We start from the raw sequence: 20498 nt of genomic DNA on the forward strand, positions 1-20498 counted from the left end.
AATGGGCCTTCTTTGCTAAGCTTAACCATTTTTACTTTTGATTTAAAGTGTGAGATGTGTGACTCTTCCTTTTACTCAAACACTTAGAGGCCATTGTAGGGTTGATATTTGGCCTAAATTCAGTATTGTTATGTCTCAGAGAATGGGGGCATGTGGGCTGAGGAGAAGGAGAGTGATGGGGAACAACCGATCAGTGGAGCAGTCAAAACTTGCACATTTGTCAATTAAGTTCACTGTTTTATATGGGCATGGTTCATGGTGCCCAAAAGGCAATTACAAAGTAACATCAAAGATCACTCATCACAGGTCATCATAACAGATATAATGATAACAAAAAAGCTTGAAATGTTGTGAGAATTTCCAAAATGTGATGCAGGGACACACGGTGGGCACATGCTGTTGGAAACATGGTTCCAACAGGCTTGCTCGACATGGGGTTGCCACAAGCCTTCCATTTGGAAAAATTAAAAAGAAAACCACAGTATCTGTGAAGTGCAATCAAGTGAAACACAGTAAAACAAGGTACCTTTGTCTTCTCTAGTGGCCCTTAGAGAATGATAACTCTTTAAAACTTAATATGGTCTGATTTCGGGAGATTGCTTTCATTATCTTCCCGCCCTGCTCCTGTGTCCCTTTCTCCTTACCCTGTTGTGGACATTCTCAAAGTTATTTCAAAGCCACCTTAAGCTCTCCCTTCTGGAGAGGCTTGGCAGACTAGCTTATCTAGGGAAAAGAAATCCTTGAAAGACATTGCTCCCAGAAAGGAGAGGGCTGAGAGTTTAAACTTTTTCCATCTCTTATGATCTCATCAAAGCCTCTCATCCACTGTGAGGATGTCCTGACCACCTCAGCTCAGATTCATCTTCTCCTCCTTTGAACACCTCTGGTAATACTTTAAACTCAAGAAGTGTGTTATATCTCTGTTGATTAATAGATGCCATATCAAAGAAACATTTAATAATACTTTCATAGTACAATGATGAGAAAATCAGGGTTCCTGTCCTGAGGAAGCATATAACCTAGTGTCAGAGATGCATGTGCAGATAGAAAATTATAGTCTGGTGAGTAGCAAAATTGGAGGTATGTACAACAAGTTAGGGGAACATAGATTAAGGGAAAATCAGTTCTGTCTTTGAGAACAGCTGAGACATCAGAGTGTTGATATTTGAGCTGAATCTGGAAGCATGAGAAGGAAGGAGAGCATCAGGTAGAGAACAGGAGAAGGGCTTTCAGAGGAGGGAGAAGAGCATATGGAAAGGTACGGGAAAATTGAATGGGAGAAGGGGTATTCTAGTATGGCTAAAATTCAGCAGTCATTTGGGAAAGTGACTCTAGAAGAGGTTTAAACTGCCATTTGGGGCCAGGTTGAGAAAGACCTTTTATGCCATGAGGAATTTGGATTGATTCTAAAGGCAGTGAGAAGCCACTAGAGAATTTTTGTAAGAAATTAAGTAAATGAGTTAGTTTGAAGGCCTTTGAGGCCATCTAGTAGCCAAATCCAATGGTTGATTTTTGATCTTTCTTGTAAATAAACTGTCAGCAGTATTTCACTTTACGGGGAGCTGGTCACCCTCTTCCTTGAAATGCTTTCCTCACTCGGTTTCCAGAACCCATGTTCTCCTTGATATCCTTGTATCTCCCAGCCTGTTCTGTGTCAGCCAGGGCCTCTAACTCGAGATATTTTTTGATTTTAATTTTATTTTAAGTTCTGGGTTACATGTGCAGAACATGAAGACTTGTTACATAGGTATACATGTGCCATGGTGGTTTGCTGCACCTGTCAACCCATCATCTAGGTTTTAAGCCCCACATGTATTAGGTATTCATCCTAATATTCTCCTTTGCCTAGCCCCCCAACCCCCGACAGGCCCTGGTGTGTGTTGTTCCTCTACTTGTGTCCATGTGTTCTCATTGTTCATCTCCCACTTATGAGTGAGAACATGCAGTGTTTGGTTTTCTCTTCCTGTGTTATTTTGCTGAGGATGATGGCTTCCAGCTTCATCCATGTCCCTGCAAAGGACACGATCTCATTCTTTTTTATGGCTGCATAGTATTTCTAAAAGAAGAGATTGAATGCAGGAATTGATTACAAGAGTGCTGGAAAGGCTGGAAGAGCAAGAAAGAGGAAAGGCAAGGCTGCTCAAAGATTGGTCACTGCAGGAACCATCACATGACTGCCCAGGAGGAGAGGAAGCAGTACTAGAGGCCAAGGGTCTCTCCCACCTAGGTTCCTGCTGTGTGTGCTGAGGTGCATCAGAAGAACCCAGGAGCCTGTGCTGCTGGTTACTGAGACCCGTCCCCATTGCTTCCACCACCTCTGTTGCTGCTGATGTGTTGTCACATCAGAAGCCAGATATGTGGAGAGGGCTGCTTCTCCCTCCTCCGCCAGTCCCCACTCATGCTTTCCATTGGCTGAACTAATCTTGAAGAGAGCTCACAGGAGAGTTTTAGAAATGTAATTTGCAGGGCCCTGGTTACCTGCCATACATAGGCAGGATTGTGGGGTGAGAGTAAACAGCACAGCCTACTTCTTTGGCTATTGTGAGTGTTCTTTTCCACCCTCCTGTTTGTATTTAACCTTGTGATTCTGCCTAATATAATGCAATGACTTCTTTTTTTTCTTTTGAGGCAAGGTCTTTGTCACCCAGGCTGGAGTGCAGTGGTGCGAATGCAGCTCACTACAGCCTTGACCTCCTGGGCTCCAGTGTTCCTCCTGCCTCAGCCTCCCGAGTAGTTGGGACCACAGATGTGTGCCACCATGCCCAGCTAATTTTTTTTTAATATTATTATTTTTTTTGGTAGAGGCAAGGTCTTGCCATGTTGCCCAGGCTGATCTTGAACTCCTAGGCTCAAATGACACTCTCACCTCGGCCTCCTAAATTGTTGGGATTATAGATTATAGGCATGAGCCACTGCACCAAGCCACGACAAATTATACCATGAGGATACTGTCACTCTCTATCAAGAAAGAGATTCATGAAGTTCCATTAGTTGCTAAACCTTCTCTGGGTAATGTTAATTGCTTTGTAGACTTATTACAATCCTGTGTGGATATCTTATAACCCAAAGTAGTTGTGAAGCTAACCAACACTAACGTTCTTTGTATAAAAGAAAAGAAACAGAGAGAGAGAGTAGGAGAAAAGAGAGTAACTTATGGGCACCATCTATTTATCTGTTTTGCCCTGCTGAACCTGTGGCTGGAATTACCCCAAAAGTGATGGAAGGGAAGTTCCCACAAGGGAGTGCCCCAAACGGTACCAAGATAGGGCCAGTTGCGATTCCAAGGAAAGAAGCACTAAATGCCAGGGTGATCAGTGCAAAGCATTTATTAGGGGAACTTAGTATAGTGCTGCAGCAATCCTCATGACAGACAGCAAGAGAAAAGGGGTGATCTACCTAGATCTGTCCAAGCAACGTGGTCAGGGAAAGGAGTTTATTAGACGGTTTAAGGCATTTAGCTCAGGGCCAGGACGTCTTTCTTTCAGTGTTTTGGGCAACAACCTAGATACCTTTAACAGTTCCTGGGAATGTTCAAAAGACCAGTGTAGGTTCAAGCCTGCTGGGGAAAACCTGCAGCTTGCTGGGTCACAGAACAGTCAAGCACTCTGATTTTTCACTCAGAACACAGAAAGCAAGGAGGTGATGGTTGGGGGGGTGGGGTGGAATGGGGAATCCTGCATTCTCACTCATCTCTGTGCACATACATTCTGAGCCTTCTCTCATCTCTGTGTATGTGCACATAAAGCAGGCAAGGAGAAATATGCGTAATTGCTATTATATTCATTTCTGTTACTAGTCCTGAGGCATAGTTGATAGGCCATGTCTTTTTCAGCTACCCATTTTGTATTTCCTTTGCCCTTAGCAAATACCTCAGAGGGTTAAGGATTTCTACCTCATAGTGTGATAGAATAATTCAAACCGTCATTCCTGAAGAATCTTAGTCCTTAATAGTTCTGCCTTTACCACTGTAGTCTTCCGTTAACTTGTACTTCAGGACTTGAAGACAATAGGGACACTTGAAATTAATAAGAGGCATAATAATAATAATAGGTTTCAGACATCATTCTCTTTGTCCTCATTATAAAACATCATCTCTGTTTCTCCTTGACAATAGGAACAAATCATCCCAGCTGGTAAGTAACCCTTCATTACCTGTTTGTTCAGTGATAGCATGAGAAGCTCAAAACAGATGGATATTCCTTTCAGCTTCCAGTTCAATAGAACAGGTGTGACTGGGCACAGTGGCACACACCTGTAATCCCAGCACTTTGGGAGGCCAAGGTGGACAGACTGCCTGTGGTTAGGAGTTTGAGACCAGCCTTGCCAACATGGTGATACCCCGTCTCTACTAAAAATACAAAAATTAGCCAGGCATGGTGACACGTGCTTGTAATTCCAGCTACTCAGGAGGCTGAGGCAGGAGAACCGTTTGAACCCAGGAGGCAGAGGTTGCAGTGAGCCAAGACAGGGCCATTGCCCTCCAGCCTGGGCAACAAGAGTGAAACTCCATCTCAAATAAATAAATAAATAAATAAATAAATAAACGAACGAACAGGTGTTTTGCCTCTTGGTGACAGTTCCCTCCTTGGGAAGCAATACTTCTCTGCTAACAGAGCCCCAAGTTGTGGGGACATGATTTAAATATTCTGTGGTGTCCTCCTGGATATGATAAGGAGAGACATCACTCACACTTTTCATTGTTGATGTTCAGACCTTGGTATTTGGACCATATTTTGGTGGGACCCACATCCTAGAGGATAAGCACCACAGCCTCACATGGGTGTCAGCTCCCAGATGGTGGTCATTGAGTTTTCACAAGTCCACTCAAGCATTGTATCAGTCCAGGTGCTCTGGGTGATCATGTTTATGGTAAGACCAGTGAATTCCACGGACATGCCCATGACTGTATTTCATCTGCTGTGAAATGAGTTCCTTTGTTAGAAGTCATGTTGTATGGGACACCATGACAGTGAATAACGCAATCTGAAATTGAAATGTTTGATTCTAGCATAATCACTACAGGAAAGGAAAGCAATTCCAGTGAGAAGAAATTGCCTTCTCTGAGATGAGAGGGGTGCTGTGCAATCAACCTGCCACCATGCACGATGTTGAGACTCAGCATTGGTTTCTTATGTTGGTAGATTGGGAACTCAGCAGTGATTATTTCCACATCAGCCTTGGTGGGGGAGATTCCATGGTGAGCCTAGGGGAAGCCTCAATCTCTGCCACAATGGCCATTCTATACAGGAGACCACAGAGCAGACACAGGGGTAACTGGGGAAGAGGCTCATTGATCTCAACAGAAGACACCATCCTGTCCATCTGATGCTTGAAAGTCTCTATAGTAAACACCACGTGGTGAGCATTCATACAGGACACAAATATCCCCTGTGCCAATTTCGAGAGGTCCAAACAAACTGGTTTTTCTGCCTCGTTTCACTGATCTCTAAATGCTGACATGCCCCAGCTGTCAATCCTTATAGCTTTAGTCAATCCACACTTGGTCTCTTAGTGACTGGACCTAGACTCATGTCTTACAAGTCCATCCAATCACTGACAGCTCCCAAATTGATATTTGTAGCCTAAACTCTCTTCTCTGAACCCCAGACTCATTTATCCAGCTCAGTGTTTGATTTCTCCATTTGAATGTCTCTTAGGCATTTCAAAATTAATGTCTAAAGCTCAACTTTTAATCTTTCCTCCAAACCTTCTTCTCTCACAGTCCTCGTCTCATAAGACAGCAATTTCTTGCTTCCAGTCACTTAGGCTCAAATGCTGAGGGTTGTCCTTGACTATTCTCTTTTGTTCACACCTCGTATCTAATTTGTCAGCAAATCTCCTTGGCTCTATCTTTAAAATATATTTAGATCCTGCCCCTCTTCACCTGTCTCCCCAGTCCACTGCTGTTACTCTGGTCCAGTCTACACTGCATTTCCCCTGGATGATTACAGTAGGCTCCTCATCCACTCTCGTCCCCTCACTGCCTTTCTAAACACAGCAACCAGAGTGATCTTGTTAAAACCTAAGTCCTCCATGTAAATCCTCCGGTGGTTTCCCATCTCACTCGGAGTAAGAACCAAGATTCTTACAGTGCTTCTCAAGGCCCAGTGAGATCTCAGCCTCCCAATATCTCCCTCACCTCCCCTCCAGCTTCATTAACTTGTTGTTCCTTGGCTACGCTGGGCACATTCCTGCCTTTGGATCTTTGCATCTGCTGCTGCTTCTGCCTGACATGTTTATTACCAAGAGCACCATGTGACTTCTTCCTGCACCTCATTCAGGACTTTAAGTGTCAGTTTCTCATAGAGGCCTCTTCTGAACTCCTTATTTACTTTTGCAACCTTCATTCCCCACCTGCCACCCCCCCAGCCCACCCTGGAACCACCCCTGTGTGTTTGCACTTTTTAATGTATTTCTCTTATTTCTTATTTCCTGCTTATTTTTTCCCCATAGCACTCACTGCCATTTGACTACTGCATTTGTTACTTTTTTTTTTTTTTTTCCTCTGCTAGGATATTATCTTAGCGGGGGCAAAGAGGCTGGTTTGTTTTCTTTACTGCTGATTCAGCACTTGGCAAAAAGGAAGCATGCTATACATATTAGTTTGGTGAATGAATGGAAAAATTATAAGGACCTGAAAGTGGTCAATGTAGTACACCCCAACACATTTCAGGAGACTCGGTGTTTGCTTGCTATGGGCAAGATGAGAAAGGAATCATGCTGAGCCACAGAGTTGGTAATGCTCCCTTAAAAAAAAAACAGAGAAAGGGGTTAACAGTTTTGTAAAATTTCTTGCATCAGTCACTGACAAGTTGGTGTCTCTTGTACTATTAATAATTCCTTGTCTTCCCAACTAGATTGTAAACTCATGCTGTGCAATGGGCACTGTTTGTCTTATTCTGGACACCCAGTTGGTGTCCAGACATTCTCGTACTGTGGGTCAGTTGGGTTCTGGACTCTAGATGTTTAATTTCTACTCCCTGCAGGGGAGGCTCCTCTAGGTGGGAGGAAGATGCCAAGACTCACAAGACTATGCTGAGACTTAAAATACACTCCTGCAGGCAGTCCCCGAAGTGTATGTTTTAGCAACTTTCTTATGTTACCATTGTCTACCACTCCTGGTAAAGAAAGTCAGTGAGTCCTATTCCACTTGGCTGAAAGCAAAGAATTATCAGGTCTAGGCAGGAGTGAGGTCATAAGAGTGAGGGGACCTAGAGGTGGATATGCAGAGAGCCCCATGGATTTAAAGGCACCAAGATTTTAGGAAGGTTTAATGAACTAAAGTAATTTTCCTTCAGAGTAAAATTTTACAGGCATTAAAGGTCCTCACTTCACTGAATGTGCTCACGGGCCAGAGCGTCCTAGTGATTTATGAATTTGCAGATTACGCATTTCCTTTCTGAGAACAGGAATCCCCTGGGGCTTTCTGCCTGGCTTCCAAAGCTGAGTGGAGGTGCCAGGTGAGAGAACACTGGCTCTGATTTGCGGCCTCCTGCATTGCAGTTAGGGTCTAGAATGGATGAGCATTTTTTTAGAAGGAGCTCAGCAACTCTAGAATCTGAAACCTTTCCACCAAATATGAGTAACTAGAAGCTCTTGTCTTCTAAAGAATAATTGTCACACTTATAACTCATGTTTGCACAGTACAGCTTATAAAGCAAGCTGGCCTCCCTTATTTGATTTGAATCAGCAACCCTGTGAGCATGGCAGGGAAAGTGTACCATTACCCCATTTTAGTAAAACACAGCCAACTCCGAAAACATACATGAGTTGTTCGGGCACATGCAGGAGTGTGCGTCAAGGCTGAGTCTTGAGTTCAGCCCTCTGGTTTCAGGTGCTGCATTCTTTCCATGTGGCCTTGCAAGCTCCATCCAGGAGGCAGAGGGCTGGATCCAACTGGGCAAGTGAATTTAGACCAGGAGATATTTAGGATTTTTGGGTGGAATAGGGACTGAAACTTCAGAGTGTGGGCACTTCCTCTCACATAGAAAATGGGATGTGTAGAGTCACACCAAATATCACTCTCCCCAACCCTGTCAGGGACTTGGACTTGTTAGTTCAAATACAGATAATCTTGGAAGGCAGCAGGTTAAGGAGGGCTACACATTTAAAGACCACAGCAACCATTAAAAAAATCACTTTACTACCAAAATTCTTATACTGTGCTTGGCATTGGGCAGGAATAGATGAATGAAAGAAGTGAGGAATAAAGGCATTAGTTGCTGGTGTTGCGTGTGTCTGAAGCTGGCTTGAGCATTTGGGGACAACAGAAGATACTAGCTGCTTGGGGACAAGAAAATTGGAGGTGGATACTCAACAAAGACAGCACCAACTGATTTTGTAAGAAGTCAGCTATGTCCCTTATTGTCACCTTATTTATGGTGACATAAATTATTATAATCTTCTATTGTCACTGCCCTCTTCACTCTTGTAGAGCTTTTAATCAAATCATTACTGACTACACCAAGTGCAATTCCACTCTCCTTCTTGCACCCTTCCCTTGTCCTTTGTGCCTTGTTTCCCACCTTGGCACAGCCTTGCCGTGTCTCTGAGTGGATCCTGCGTATATCATGGTGCACTCAACACAGCCCATACTGCTCCATCTCCATGCTGCTTTTCTCATAACTAGAATGCTGCCCCTACCTCCTGCTCTTTTCTATCTACCCCTGTCCAATTTAAAAAGAAAAAAAAGAAATAAAGCAGACAAGCTCCATTTCAGTGTATAGAAATTCCTACCATGCTGTAAGACCCAGCTCATATAACCCCTCCTTCATGAAGACTTTGTTAATCACATTTTCTGGACTTAATTGCTTCCTCTTCTCAAATCTTATAGCACATTTTCCATACCTCTCTCCTACATTTATCATCTCATCCCTTCTTTTACTGCCATATATTTATAATTCATCCAAAGGACCTTGTATAGTACCTGCCATGTGTCAGCCGTTGTGCTTGGTGGTGGGAATACAGAGCTAAATGAGACCTGATTTCTGACCTCAAGGAGGTCACAGTCTAACAGGGAAGACAGACATACAGAGAAATCATATTATCCCAGTATGACAGAAGCTATAAGAGATGTATGAACAGTGTTATTTCAAATAAGATGTCAGATGCCAATTTAAAATAGTTATATGTACCTATATGTACTTCCATAAATGTAATTTTCCAGCTATACACACACACATATAGAGACAGACTTCTCTGCTATTCTCTCTGTGTGTATGTCTGTATATAGCTTGTAAGAAGAGAGAAGTGCTATTACTCATGAATTATTCCAATTTATTTTCATTTCTCCTGCTGTCTAAAATCCCTCCAGGATTATAGCCAGTTAGGTCAAAAAGGTACTTATTTGACAAAGCTTATTTGGTAAACCTGGCTCTCCCAACAATTTGCCTAGTTCTTTTCTCATTACACATCTCTGTTTCCTATTTTTCTCTCCAAGAACAAAGAAAACAAAAGTTATCTTTACCCCTGGGCCTTGAGCTCTAGATCTCTCTCCCTGATTTGCAGAGTTTAGCAGGTATATTTCTAGTTCACATAAGAGGTACTCAGTAAATATTTGTGGAATTCATGAATGAATGATAAACTCCTTGAGGGCAAGGGTGCGTTTTTCTCTTCTCTGCATTCCTATTCATTGCCTTGCACAGAAGCCCACATAAACACTTACTGAGTAGAGGAGCATCACGTTAGAGCAGAACAAGCATGGTTGAGTCAGACAGGCATGGGCAGAAATGCTGGTTCTGTCTCTTGCTGGTTGTGTGCTGTGGGGGCAATTTGCTTAACCCTTGGGACTCTGTTTCTTTATCTGTAAAATGGGTGATATTATATAATACCTGCTCTGTTTCAAAGGTTTTTTGTGAAGATTGAGAATTGCCCAGTGTAGTACTTAGCACATAGTAGGAGTGCAATTAATGTTAGCTCCTGCTTATGCTTCCTTGAGTTTGAGTCCCATTCTCATTCTGGGGCCATCAGCTGGAGGGGATTCAAGTCAGGTTTTGCTGTAGATCCGGAACTACCCTCTCCACCATCCTGCCTGCCATATCCACCGACTGGGTTTCCGGAGCCACACTCTCATCTCTTTCTGGTCCGAGTACTTGCCTAACAGCCCCGAGCTTGTTAGGTGAGTTTATTGCATCTACTTTCAATGTTCTTCCCTGGAAATTTACTCCTCCCCAGTGGCCTTTGGAAGGCTGTGAGTGGTGGGAGAGGTCAGGGTGGGCAGGCTTTCTCTTGCTCTTGGTTTTGTTTGCTTGGCATAGAATGTCTTAAGCCTGAAGGTTACATTATCATCTCTTCATGGCTCTATTAATATCCTTCTGGGCTGGGCTCCAGGGGAAAAGGAATTTCCATCCTATAATTCTCAGTGTTTTGACTTTTCCTCTGGGGAATGCTGGTGTGACCACGCTGAGGTATCCTCCTCATACGTGTCCCACTCCCTGCTTTATCTGTAAGGTTAAATTCAATGTAAAGGAAGCAGTGTTTTGCTAGATTAGAATCTCACCATGGTGGGGTGGGTAGTGTCACTGTAGCATAGAGGTGGGAAAGGAACCATGATGTGATGGAGCCTTTCTGGAAATGTGGTCCTCTGGTTGCCACAGAAGATTTTCGAATCCTACTCAGGGTCCATCGAGTCAGACTTACTGGGGGTGGGCCATGGAATCAGCATTTAACAGGCTCCCCAGTGGCTCTTAGGCTCCGGCTTTATTCATGGAATGGGAGGAGCACTACCTTGGGGGTACTTGGTCAAGGTCAGACATTGCCAAGGCTTAACCTTGAGTCATGTTCCCCTTTCTGGGGCTCCATTTTTTCATCTATAAAATGAGAGCAATAGACTGGCTTAATAGCATCTCCTGCTGAAGTCTGTGATTTACCAACACAATATCAATATCTTTCATTTACTCAAAAGTGATTATTGTATAAGAACCTTCAATATGCTGAGCCTGTGAAGGAGACAGAAGTACTAAACACAATCCCTACCTTAACTTGTTTAGACTTTAGTTGAGAAGGCCACTCATGTAACATTCAGAAACTATCAATATAGTGTTTGTGATAAATTGCATGACTCAATTTTAAGCAAAATAGGACTTCACAGGAGAGAACATTTTTGATGTCTGGGATAATCCTGGGAGGCCACCTGAAAGGGGTGGGCTTTTGACTGTTGCTCCAACATCAGGCAGGCAAGTACAGGGGATAATGAAAGGATGGGGCACAGGCAGTGATACAATGATAGAGCATGAAAGAAAGCAGAGATGTGAGGATGTGTTTGTCTTACCTCAGGTACCTTGAAAAACTCAGATTGTTTAAAACAGAGGACAGGTTTTTGCAAACTAGAAAAAATGGTTGGAAGAGTATGCATGGGCCAGACTGTGGAGTCTAAGTGTGCCAGTCTAAGGAGTATGAATTTCATCCATTGGCAGAGGAAGCCAGTAAAGGTTTCTGATCAAGGAAGTGCATGAATTAAGAGGTAAAATTGAAACCATCTACCATGAAGGCAGAAGTAATATTCACAGAAGTGTGGAAGGATATGTGAGTCTGGATTCTCTAAGAAGCAGACATAAAGATGAAATGAGATCTCTGAGAAACTTATCAGGAAAAATGCCCGTGAGAGAAAGTGGGAAAGGAGCCAGAGCAGATTGGGACAACTGCTGGGCTAAGATGGAGATTTGACCCCCCGGTGAAGGAGATGGGTAAGGAAGGAAGACAGGCAGGTAGGCTGGCTGGGAGCATCTCAGACTGTAGTGAGGTTCTGTGGAAAGTTCAGCAAGTCTGTTAGGGGATCTTAGCATCAATGTCACCCATCAAGGAGTCCTGTCACCCAGGAATGTGTCTGCCTAGTAGTCCTGTTGCTTGTAACCATTGGCCAGGAGCAGCTTTCGTGGGGTGTGGGCTTGGCAAGAGGTAGCAATGGATTTCAGAGCACAACAGCTGGAGTGCTTAGTCAATTATGCTTCCTGCAGGTGGAGATCTGAGAGGCATGTTCTCATGGCAGCTACTGAGAGGAAGGAGAAACTAAGGAGAGTCTAATAATATTCTCTTGAGTGGTTTATCTGCAGAACGCCTGCGTCTTTGCTCATGATGCTTCCTCCATGTAGAAACACTTCAGCATTCCCTTTAGCTAGTTAGTTTCTACTCTTTCTAGGTATTAGTTTGGGTTTCACCCTTAGGAATCCTTCCCTGACCTCTATCTAGTTTCTGTTTTTGGTGCTTCAACATTCCCCGGTTTTCTCTGCATTCCCCACCACAGCACCTATCAGTCTATATAGGAATTGCCTGCTCATTTCTTAGGTTTCTCCCCTACTAGACTAGACTGTGAGCTACTAGAAGGAAGAATCTGGATCTTTTATTTCTGTATCCCCCATGTATAGCCCAGTGGCCAGAATATCATAGTCATTTAATAGAGGAAGAAAGGAAATGATGGAAGGAGGGAGGGAAAAAGCGGAGTGGTCCAAGCTTTGAGTAAGGAGAAGGGTTTTCCAGATCTAGTGGTTAGAAGCTCTGCTGATTAAGTGAAACTCTTACCCTCAGCATCTCTTTCTTCATTCTATGTAGATTTTGCACTTTTTAGAGGCATGTGCCCTGAAGGCTTGATGTTGGGGAAAAATGATTTTGGAGGCATGTCCTCTGAAGGCTTGATTTTGGGGAAAAAATGAAATGGTCTGACTTGCTCCTGCAGAGCCTGAGGTGGTCATTCTGACTCATTCCTAGTAGATCAGTTTTGAGCTTTTTTACTTTTTCCAGAATTTGGCATGGCCTGCACATAGCCTCCCATGCTTTTACACGGTGACTTTAAGAAGGACTTGGTACATGAAATAAGGTCAAATGAAGAACAGAAGAACTTTGGGGGGTGTGTGTGTGTATGTGTGTGTGTGTACCATATATACTGATTCAACAAACAGAAATTATCTGGCAACTTGCTAGACATTTGGTGAGGCTATGGATAAGTTTATTTCTCTGTTAGTCTCTGGCTTTAATAAATGAGGAAACTAGTTATGAATGGGAGGGGCAAAGACCTCTAAGTGACTGTAGAGAACAATTCTTTGCATGGGTTCCTCACTCCTTGCTGTTGTGCTGTGGTAATAAGACAGGTAGCTTGGTAGAGTCTACTGTTCTACAAATAGCCATGCCACTGGTGTGTGCTATTAATACATACTCTTTGATTTGTGCTGTGGTAGGTAGTAGGACAGGTAGCTTGGTAAATTCTACTATTCTACAAATGGCCATGCCATTGATGATGTTTCTTGCCAACCTGCCATTCCTCATCGCAGAGAAATTGAATGTTCCCATCACCTTTGGCACATAATGGATCATATCCCTTGCCTTTAATTTTTTTCTTGGTTTATATAGAAGAAATGGAAATGGGGCTGATTGACCCCATAGAGTGCTGGATGAGAATAAATCTCAAAGTGAGCATTTTGTTGTTAGTTAAGTGCCATAAAAATGTGCAATATAATGGCTGATTATTTTTCTTTAATCTTAAATGGATACCTAGAATGGGAAAGTCCCATCTCGGTAGCAGAAATTCATTATCTCGGAAAGAATTTAATGGTTGCTGTGAAAATGAACTGGAGGAAGTTAAATTGTGGAATGGGAAGGAGCTGAAAAAAGTGAAATGAGTTGTGCATTAAATTTGGATAAACACAATTATGTGTAACTGGATTATCACGCGTGCAGGCAGGCAATGTGTATTATGCACCTGCGTTTTGATTAAAATCGATTCAGGTGCACGCGCTTAGCATCCTTTTAAATGTGGAGCTGTGCCTAAGCCACTGCCCAGATGCATGAGAGGCAGGTAGGGCAACATCTGACAGCCAAGTCCCCAGCTAGAGAAAGCGCATGGGAACAGACTGGTCAGCCCAAGATTGGTTAAGAAAACCACCAACTGGATTACTGGTAGCCTCAGCTCTCTGATACGTCCAGCTTCCTTTTGGGTTACTTAACATCAACTGATGTCAAGAAAGTGGTCATGGAGTCCAGTGGGGTTCAATGATCTGCTTACTCCATAGTAGTGGGGGCAGGTGATACATGGTCGAAGGCAGATGGTATCAGGGGATGTTAGGGAAGTAGGCCTGTCTGCATTCAGGTATTTATGCCTGCCAAGGCCCTGTTGATGGAAACACAAAATCTCTTTGAACCCCTTTTACAGACAGAATCAGGACCACTTCCCTTTTACCCTTTTAGTTCCAATTCTGTAAATCAGAGTCATCTCTGGATCAAAAGCAAGCCTATCATCTGATCTCTGGGTGGCCTTGGTGGTGAACAAAGCCAGCTGGCCTGCATCTGACCTTGAAGGAGGACAGATGTGGAGAAACAGCTGTCAATAGCCAATTAATTCCTGTTGGCATGTTTTATTTCAAATGCAAGCACTGTCAGGATTAAAATAAATGCTACCAGTTACAGGGATGCATTAAATTAATAACTTTTCCCCCTTGCTTGATCCTATAATACCCCGCAACTCAATGGATAAATACTAAGCCCTCCTCTGGGTGATAGGAGATGCATTATATATTGTTACACAAACTAAAGTAAGCTTCCTTTTTTCCCTCCCTTTGTTCCTCTCCTTTGCCCTTATCCCCAACCCCTTGCAGGTCATACTTATCCTGACGAAGCTGTATGACTTCAACCTGGGCAGCGTGACTGAGAGTTCACTTTGGAGGTAAGCAGATTAGAGATTCTTAAGGAGCCACCCTGGCTTGGCTCACATGAGAAACACAAGCTAAGCAGTTGGGAAGTGTGGACTGGAAGGAGCAGAAGATAGTCCTCTTCCTGGAAGCTCATGTTAATGCTCCGGGTGGAACTGATGGCCCCCACCTGTGAATTCCTTTCCTGCTCTGCTTATCTCTTTTGGGACCTGTTGCAAATACACCTTGGCCCTCTCATTGCTTCTGTGCTTTTGGGGTGTCTCATTCTACTTGAAGAAGGTGGGGCCTGGCTAGAGAGATCAGATAAACATGCACGAGTAGAGGTTCTTGATTAGGAAGCCTGCTGTAGGAGAGATTCTTGTCCTGGATGTGTGTCTTGGCCAAAGGACTGCCTCCAGCCCTTTGCATCTGCTAGATGCTGTGCTTCTTGAGAAGGCAGTATCATGGGGACAGATACACATGGGAAGAGATACAGATACAAGTCCGCATGATGATGTTCTGATCCCCAGGCAATTTTGCCTTCAGGGGCCCCTTGCCCCATAAAATAATATTAAAAGGTCTGTTTTACCACTGCATTGGTATAAAGACAACTACATTAATATCATATATTAAAACACTTGTTTCAGCCCAGTTTATTCTTTTGATTTTAAAATAAAACACTTTTGGGGCCTCTAAGACTATTGTGAGCCTAGCTGCTGTACCTCTTGTGCCTAGTGGATAAGTTTGCCCTGTTAACAATGATTGTGCACACAGGACGAGGGAGAAGAGGGATGTGGGTGAGTGAAGTTAGAGAGAACCTTAATAAAGCCATGAAACCAGGAGTTTCTCAGGACAGGGAATGCCCGTGTGTTACACACACTGACGCCTATACCTCCTCACGTACATATGCACATCCATATGACCACATTGACGTGCAGTCACACTGGTCGACAGCGGGTCTTATCAGTCACTGGGACTTGGTGCTTCACCCTCTCTGCTAGGTCCATGAGACTTGAGGTGTTGTGTGTTTTCTCCCATTTACCTTGTGATGTGTCAATACTGGGCAGGAAGCTGTCACAAAAAGCCATGCATCTGGCTGCATCATCATCCCTACTAAGTCCTGACCTGAGGGTTTCCTGGGGTTTTGGAGCAGAGGGGACTGGGGTGTGAAATGCTTCTTCATCTGACCTGTTTGTTTGCAGAGAACTAGGCAGCTTCTCTCCAGGGAAGAGGGAGCAGTCACAGTATCTATTAAATATTTAGGGGTTAATTGCTCATGTCGACTGAGGCCTGCCTCCATTTTCACAGGATGTCTAAAACCTAATTTTGCTGCTCAGTGAAAATTGGCAGAGGTATAAGTAACTAGCATGCCTCGAACAAATGAAAGCATGACTATTTCCACTCACACGGTACTTTCCAGGAAATTAGAACCTCAGAAACCTCCCTTCAAGCCCAAGCACAATGATGCTGTGTGATACTTTAAGCCTCATTCCTGTGGTGTCTGCTTGGTCAAATCATGAAACAAGCCAGAAAATTCTATGTTTATATTGAAGAACAGCTATTCCTGCTACTCCATGTTGCAGAAAAGGTTTGGCTATTTCTGGGAGCAGGCTAGGCAAGTATAGGAACCTAGGCCAGTTGCTTAATGCTAGAGGCCTTCAAGTTATGAAGGGTGTTTCTCACAATTTCAAGAGTCAGTGTATTCCTCAGTATGTACCAAGAGACACTATATAGTTTGGTGTCTGTAAGGGTACCCTGGTGTTCAATTGCCAGGATTGAAGTCCCAGTTTGTCCACCACCAAGCTGTGTTATTTTGGGCATTTTACTTAATCTCTGTCTATTAGTTCCCCAGGGCTGCCATAACAATTACTACAAACTGAGTGGCTTAAAGCAACAGAAATGTCTTCTCTCACAGTTCTAGAGCCCAGAAGTCTGAAATCAAGGTGTCGTCAGGGCCGTGTTCCTTCTGAAGGATCTAGGGTTCTCCTGGATAAACCAGGATGACCTCATCTTGAGATCCTTAACTTAATGACATCTGCAAAGACTCTTTTTTCAAATAAGGTTCCATTATAGATTCTGGGGGTTAGGATGGGGACATATCTTTTAAGGGAGTTTATCATTCAATCCACTTCACTAAGTCTGTTTCCCTGCATATAAATTGGGGTTAGCACAGAACATGTCTTTGCTCTAGCCTCATTTTTCTTGCTATTCCTCCAACGTACCAACCACGCTTTTCCTGAGAGCCTTTACACTCAGATTTTCCCTCTGCCTAGTGCTCCCAGGTGACAGGGCAGACACCTTACTTCCTTCCTCTCTCTGGTCATAGGTCACCTAATCATGAGGTCCTTCCCCAGGATTCCAAATTCCATCACTTGGCTACATTTTTTTTTTCTTGGTCCTTATCACCAGCTGGCATATGCTAAATGGTTACTTGCTGGTTTGTTTATTGTCTTCCCACACCCACTCACATCTAAGCTTGTAGACAGAGGGAATTTTTTTCACTTTAATTCAGTGCTGTATTCTCGGCATCTAGAAGATTATTTGGCACACAAGAGGTGCTTAATAAATGTTTACTTAGTGAATAAATTAATGAATGGACTGTTTTAAGGATTAAGTGAAACAAATATAAAAACATTTAGTCCAGTAACTCACATGTAGGAAGTGCTTACTTAACTGTAATTGTTAATGATTGTCATAGCCCTGTGTTTGGATAGCATTTTCATTCCATTGTTGACTTTGTTTTTAAGGATTCCTTGCTGCAGAGGTGCATGTGAGGGAATTTATAAGACACCAAGCGGGTGTAGTCTGTATTCTCTAGGAATTAGCAGAGATCTTTGAGGTTGAAGGTTGGGGGTTAGGGAGGGGAGAAGAGTGATTTAGAATGTTGTCCCTTGTGCTAGTTGGGAGGAATTGAAATATCAATTTCTATCTAGTCAAAGATATTCTTTATAGAAAAGATTCTCCAAGCTGGGTGGTGGCATGAAGGGAGGGATGCAGTTTGGCAAGTGGAGAAATGTCCCTACCACAGGGCAAAGTCCAGGTGAGGCTGGTCTGTGGAAGAGAATGGAGCCAGACAGGAGGCACAGGGAGCAGCTGAGTGCTGGACCAGGTCCGGAGGGTGTGGAGATTGACCAGGTTCACAGAAGGGGCCCAAGCAAAGGGAGTTACTCAGAGCGAATTTACAGATCACAGATTCCATATGGTGTGACCTTATGGGGATTTGGAAAGCTGGTGAATATTATGGGCTTTCCGTGTTGACCAATATCATATATGAGTATATGTTTGTGTTAGGTTTCAGGAGGTTCATGGACCTGATAAAGCCCCAGCTTAGGAACCGCTGGATAGAGTGTGACTGAGGAGAGGGACTGCTCCTAAACTTTCTGGGGGTTTCCCGGTTTGCTGGGACCTCATCGGGAGTCTTCTAACTTTTTACTGTCTTTCTCACGTATCTTCTAAAGATCTGTATCTCCCATTCTCTTTTCCTATACTGATAATGATGTATTTTATAGTTAGAGCCTAGAGCAGTATGATTTCCCTTCCTAATACAGTGTGCAGACCAAAGAAACTAAATTAAACATGCACCCTTTCAGCTTCATGATTCGGCCTAACATGCTTAACCAAGTTGAAATTGAATTCAGTGATCTTCTTCAGTGTTCTGTACCATCAAGAAGCCTGGAACAGCAGCTGTCATGACAAGATGACACCCCCTGTCAGGTTGCAATGTGATATAATTATTTGCCTCACTGGATTAATAATTCAGAGGCCATCTACTTCTAAATAGACAAAAGACTGTTTAAAAGCATTAATTTGTGTAGCAGTATCTTGTGCCCTTGTGACATTCTTTCCGGAATACCTTGGTGCTCTTCTACTGGTGGTGGCCAAGGTTATTTCTTCACCACCACCAGAGTAGTTATGTAAATTTGTTGTTTAGCACAACCATCTGTTGGTATCCCTTAGTCAAAAAACACTTTACCTATAAGATATCATGTGTAGAGAGTTAATGAGGTTGGGGACTGACTTGTTTAAAGGACCCAGGGCTTTCCCTGAGTTACCTGGGTCATAAGGCTGAGATTAGGAGCACTCCCTGGTTCTTCATCTGAGCCTCCTTCCACAGTGTCATATATCCATCTTCAAAAATGGAAACTCTGCAGCTAGACAGACATAACCCTCCTATTTATGTCTCTTCCATTCCTAACAAATATAGGCCATTGTCGTGTGGTAGGGTGGTGCTATGGACTCAAAGGGAGGACCACATCTTTCTCATTTCCATGAGAACTGCATATGGTGCATGCCTTGGTGCCATATTTATGCCCTCTGCACTCGTGGATGCGCATGCATCTCTGCCTCAGTTGGTGGCATTCATGGTCCTCAATTAGGGAGGAAGGATGTCACTTTTCTCTGGAAGTGGAAACTCTGATAGTGCCAATTAATCCACTGCTCGAGGTTATTAAATCTTTACTTTTGAACATATGTCCTGGTGAGGATTTATGTTTCTGATTGGCAGATCGTTTCTTGGACTCATTTCTGTATGTCTTGGACATGAGCCCTTGGACTGATAAACAAAAACTTTAAAGAAGTTTAAGTTACCCCCTTCTGGAGGGAAATGAGTTAGCAAGCAATTCTCCAGCTTCTGCCTGTCCATCCTAAGCATGACTGTTCATCAAGGGTCGCTGACTGATCAGCTTCAGAACAAAATATACATGGTAAAGGAACTTCAGGTGTGAGGTCACCACAGGTATGCGGTCCCCACAGGTGCAAGGTGTCCACAGGTGTGAGGTCTGCTGGTCTAGGGTCTTCACAGAGCTAAATGAATTTGCAGTTGTCTAGGCATGAGAGGAAACAGGAATCATTTGCAAAGAATGATCCCTTCAATTGGTAGACCTTGGTTCTTCACCTCTCTCCTCTCTTGCTTTATTGCACCCACCCTTAGCCTTGCTTTATTGCACCCACCCTAGTAGTATGGGAGCCATTCTACTATTAGAAAAGCAACCAGACTGCACAGCCATTCTTCCTGTATGCCTGGCTTCAGGATGCACCATAATTGATTATGATATATATGGAGAGTATGGATTCCCAGGCACTTCCTGTTGGAGACCTTTCATGACCCTCCTTTCTGGGTGGGAGGCTCCTCTTCTGCTTATGGGTAGCTTTATATCCTTACACCATACTGGTGATTTGTTCCTAGCCTGTGAACTTCTCAAGGGCAGGGACCGCGTGCCTTAGTTGTTTCTGGATCATTGACAATGCTTAGCATTTCAACTATACTAAATAAGGATTTGGAGACCTGACGAAAGTTTTCAATAGCCCCAAACCAATCCCAGCACCAGCCCCGCCTTGCCGTGTCCCTTTCCATGTATTGAGTTGTCTCATACTCCTGCCACTTGGGGATTCTGTGACTTTTCATCTGGTTCACAAGCTGTTGTCTGGACCACTTATTTCCTCCTTAATTGTTCTGTCAGTGACCTTTCTCGGGGATGCTGCTTTTTTAAAATAGAAAATGGAGACCTTTTGAATTTATTAATTTTTTGTTTGCCAAGAAAACCCTGATAATAATTGCTAAGACTTCCCAGAAGTTATTAGTTTACAAATTTTAATGACACTCATGATTTATTTATGCACTTCCCTCCCTCTACAGCTGCTCACCCCAATTCCTTGGTGGAATTCCTTCTGAATCTGAGTGAATTAGTGGAAACAAAACTGCAGATTGGAATGACATTTTTTGCTAGGCTGTTAATTAAAAGCCTTCCACCCCATTCGCTAGGCTCTTTATATGTGAGGTCCCGAAGGCTGGGCTGATATAAGCTGTGAAATCCTCCGTCTAAAACTGGGACGGTCTCCTATGTGTTTGCTGTGGTAATCAATCTGGTGGAAACTCCTGAATGG

The 20498-nt window shown here is 43.4% G+C and overlaps 1 protein-coding gene across 1 annotated transcript in view; it reads left to right on the forward strand.

Annotated features, from left to right (window-relative positions):
- The window catches only part of SORCS3 (sortilin related VPS10 domain containing receptor 3), a 616732-nt gene that overhangs the window by 185418 nt on the left and 410816 nt on the right, over nucleotides 1–20498 (forward strand). Inside the window, exon 2 of the mRNA XM_003825558.7 lies at nucleotides 14583–14650. Within this exon, the coding sequence (XP_003825606.2) occupies nucleotides 14583–14650 (68 nt within the window). The remainder of the gene's footprint in view (nucleotides 1–14582; nucleotides 14651–20498) is intronic.

This window comes from Pan paniscus, chromosome 8 (assembly GCF_029289425.2).
Source record: "Pan paniscus chromosome 8, NHGRI_mPanPan1-v2.0_pri, whole genome shotgun sequence".
NCBI classification, from domain to species: domain Eukaryota; kingdom Metazoa; phylum Chordata; class Mammalia; order Primates; family Hominidae; genus Pan; species Pan paniscus.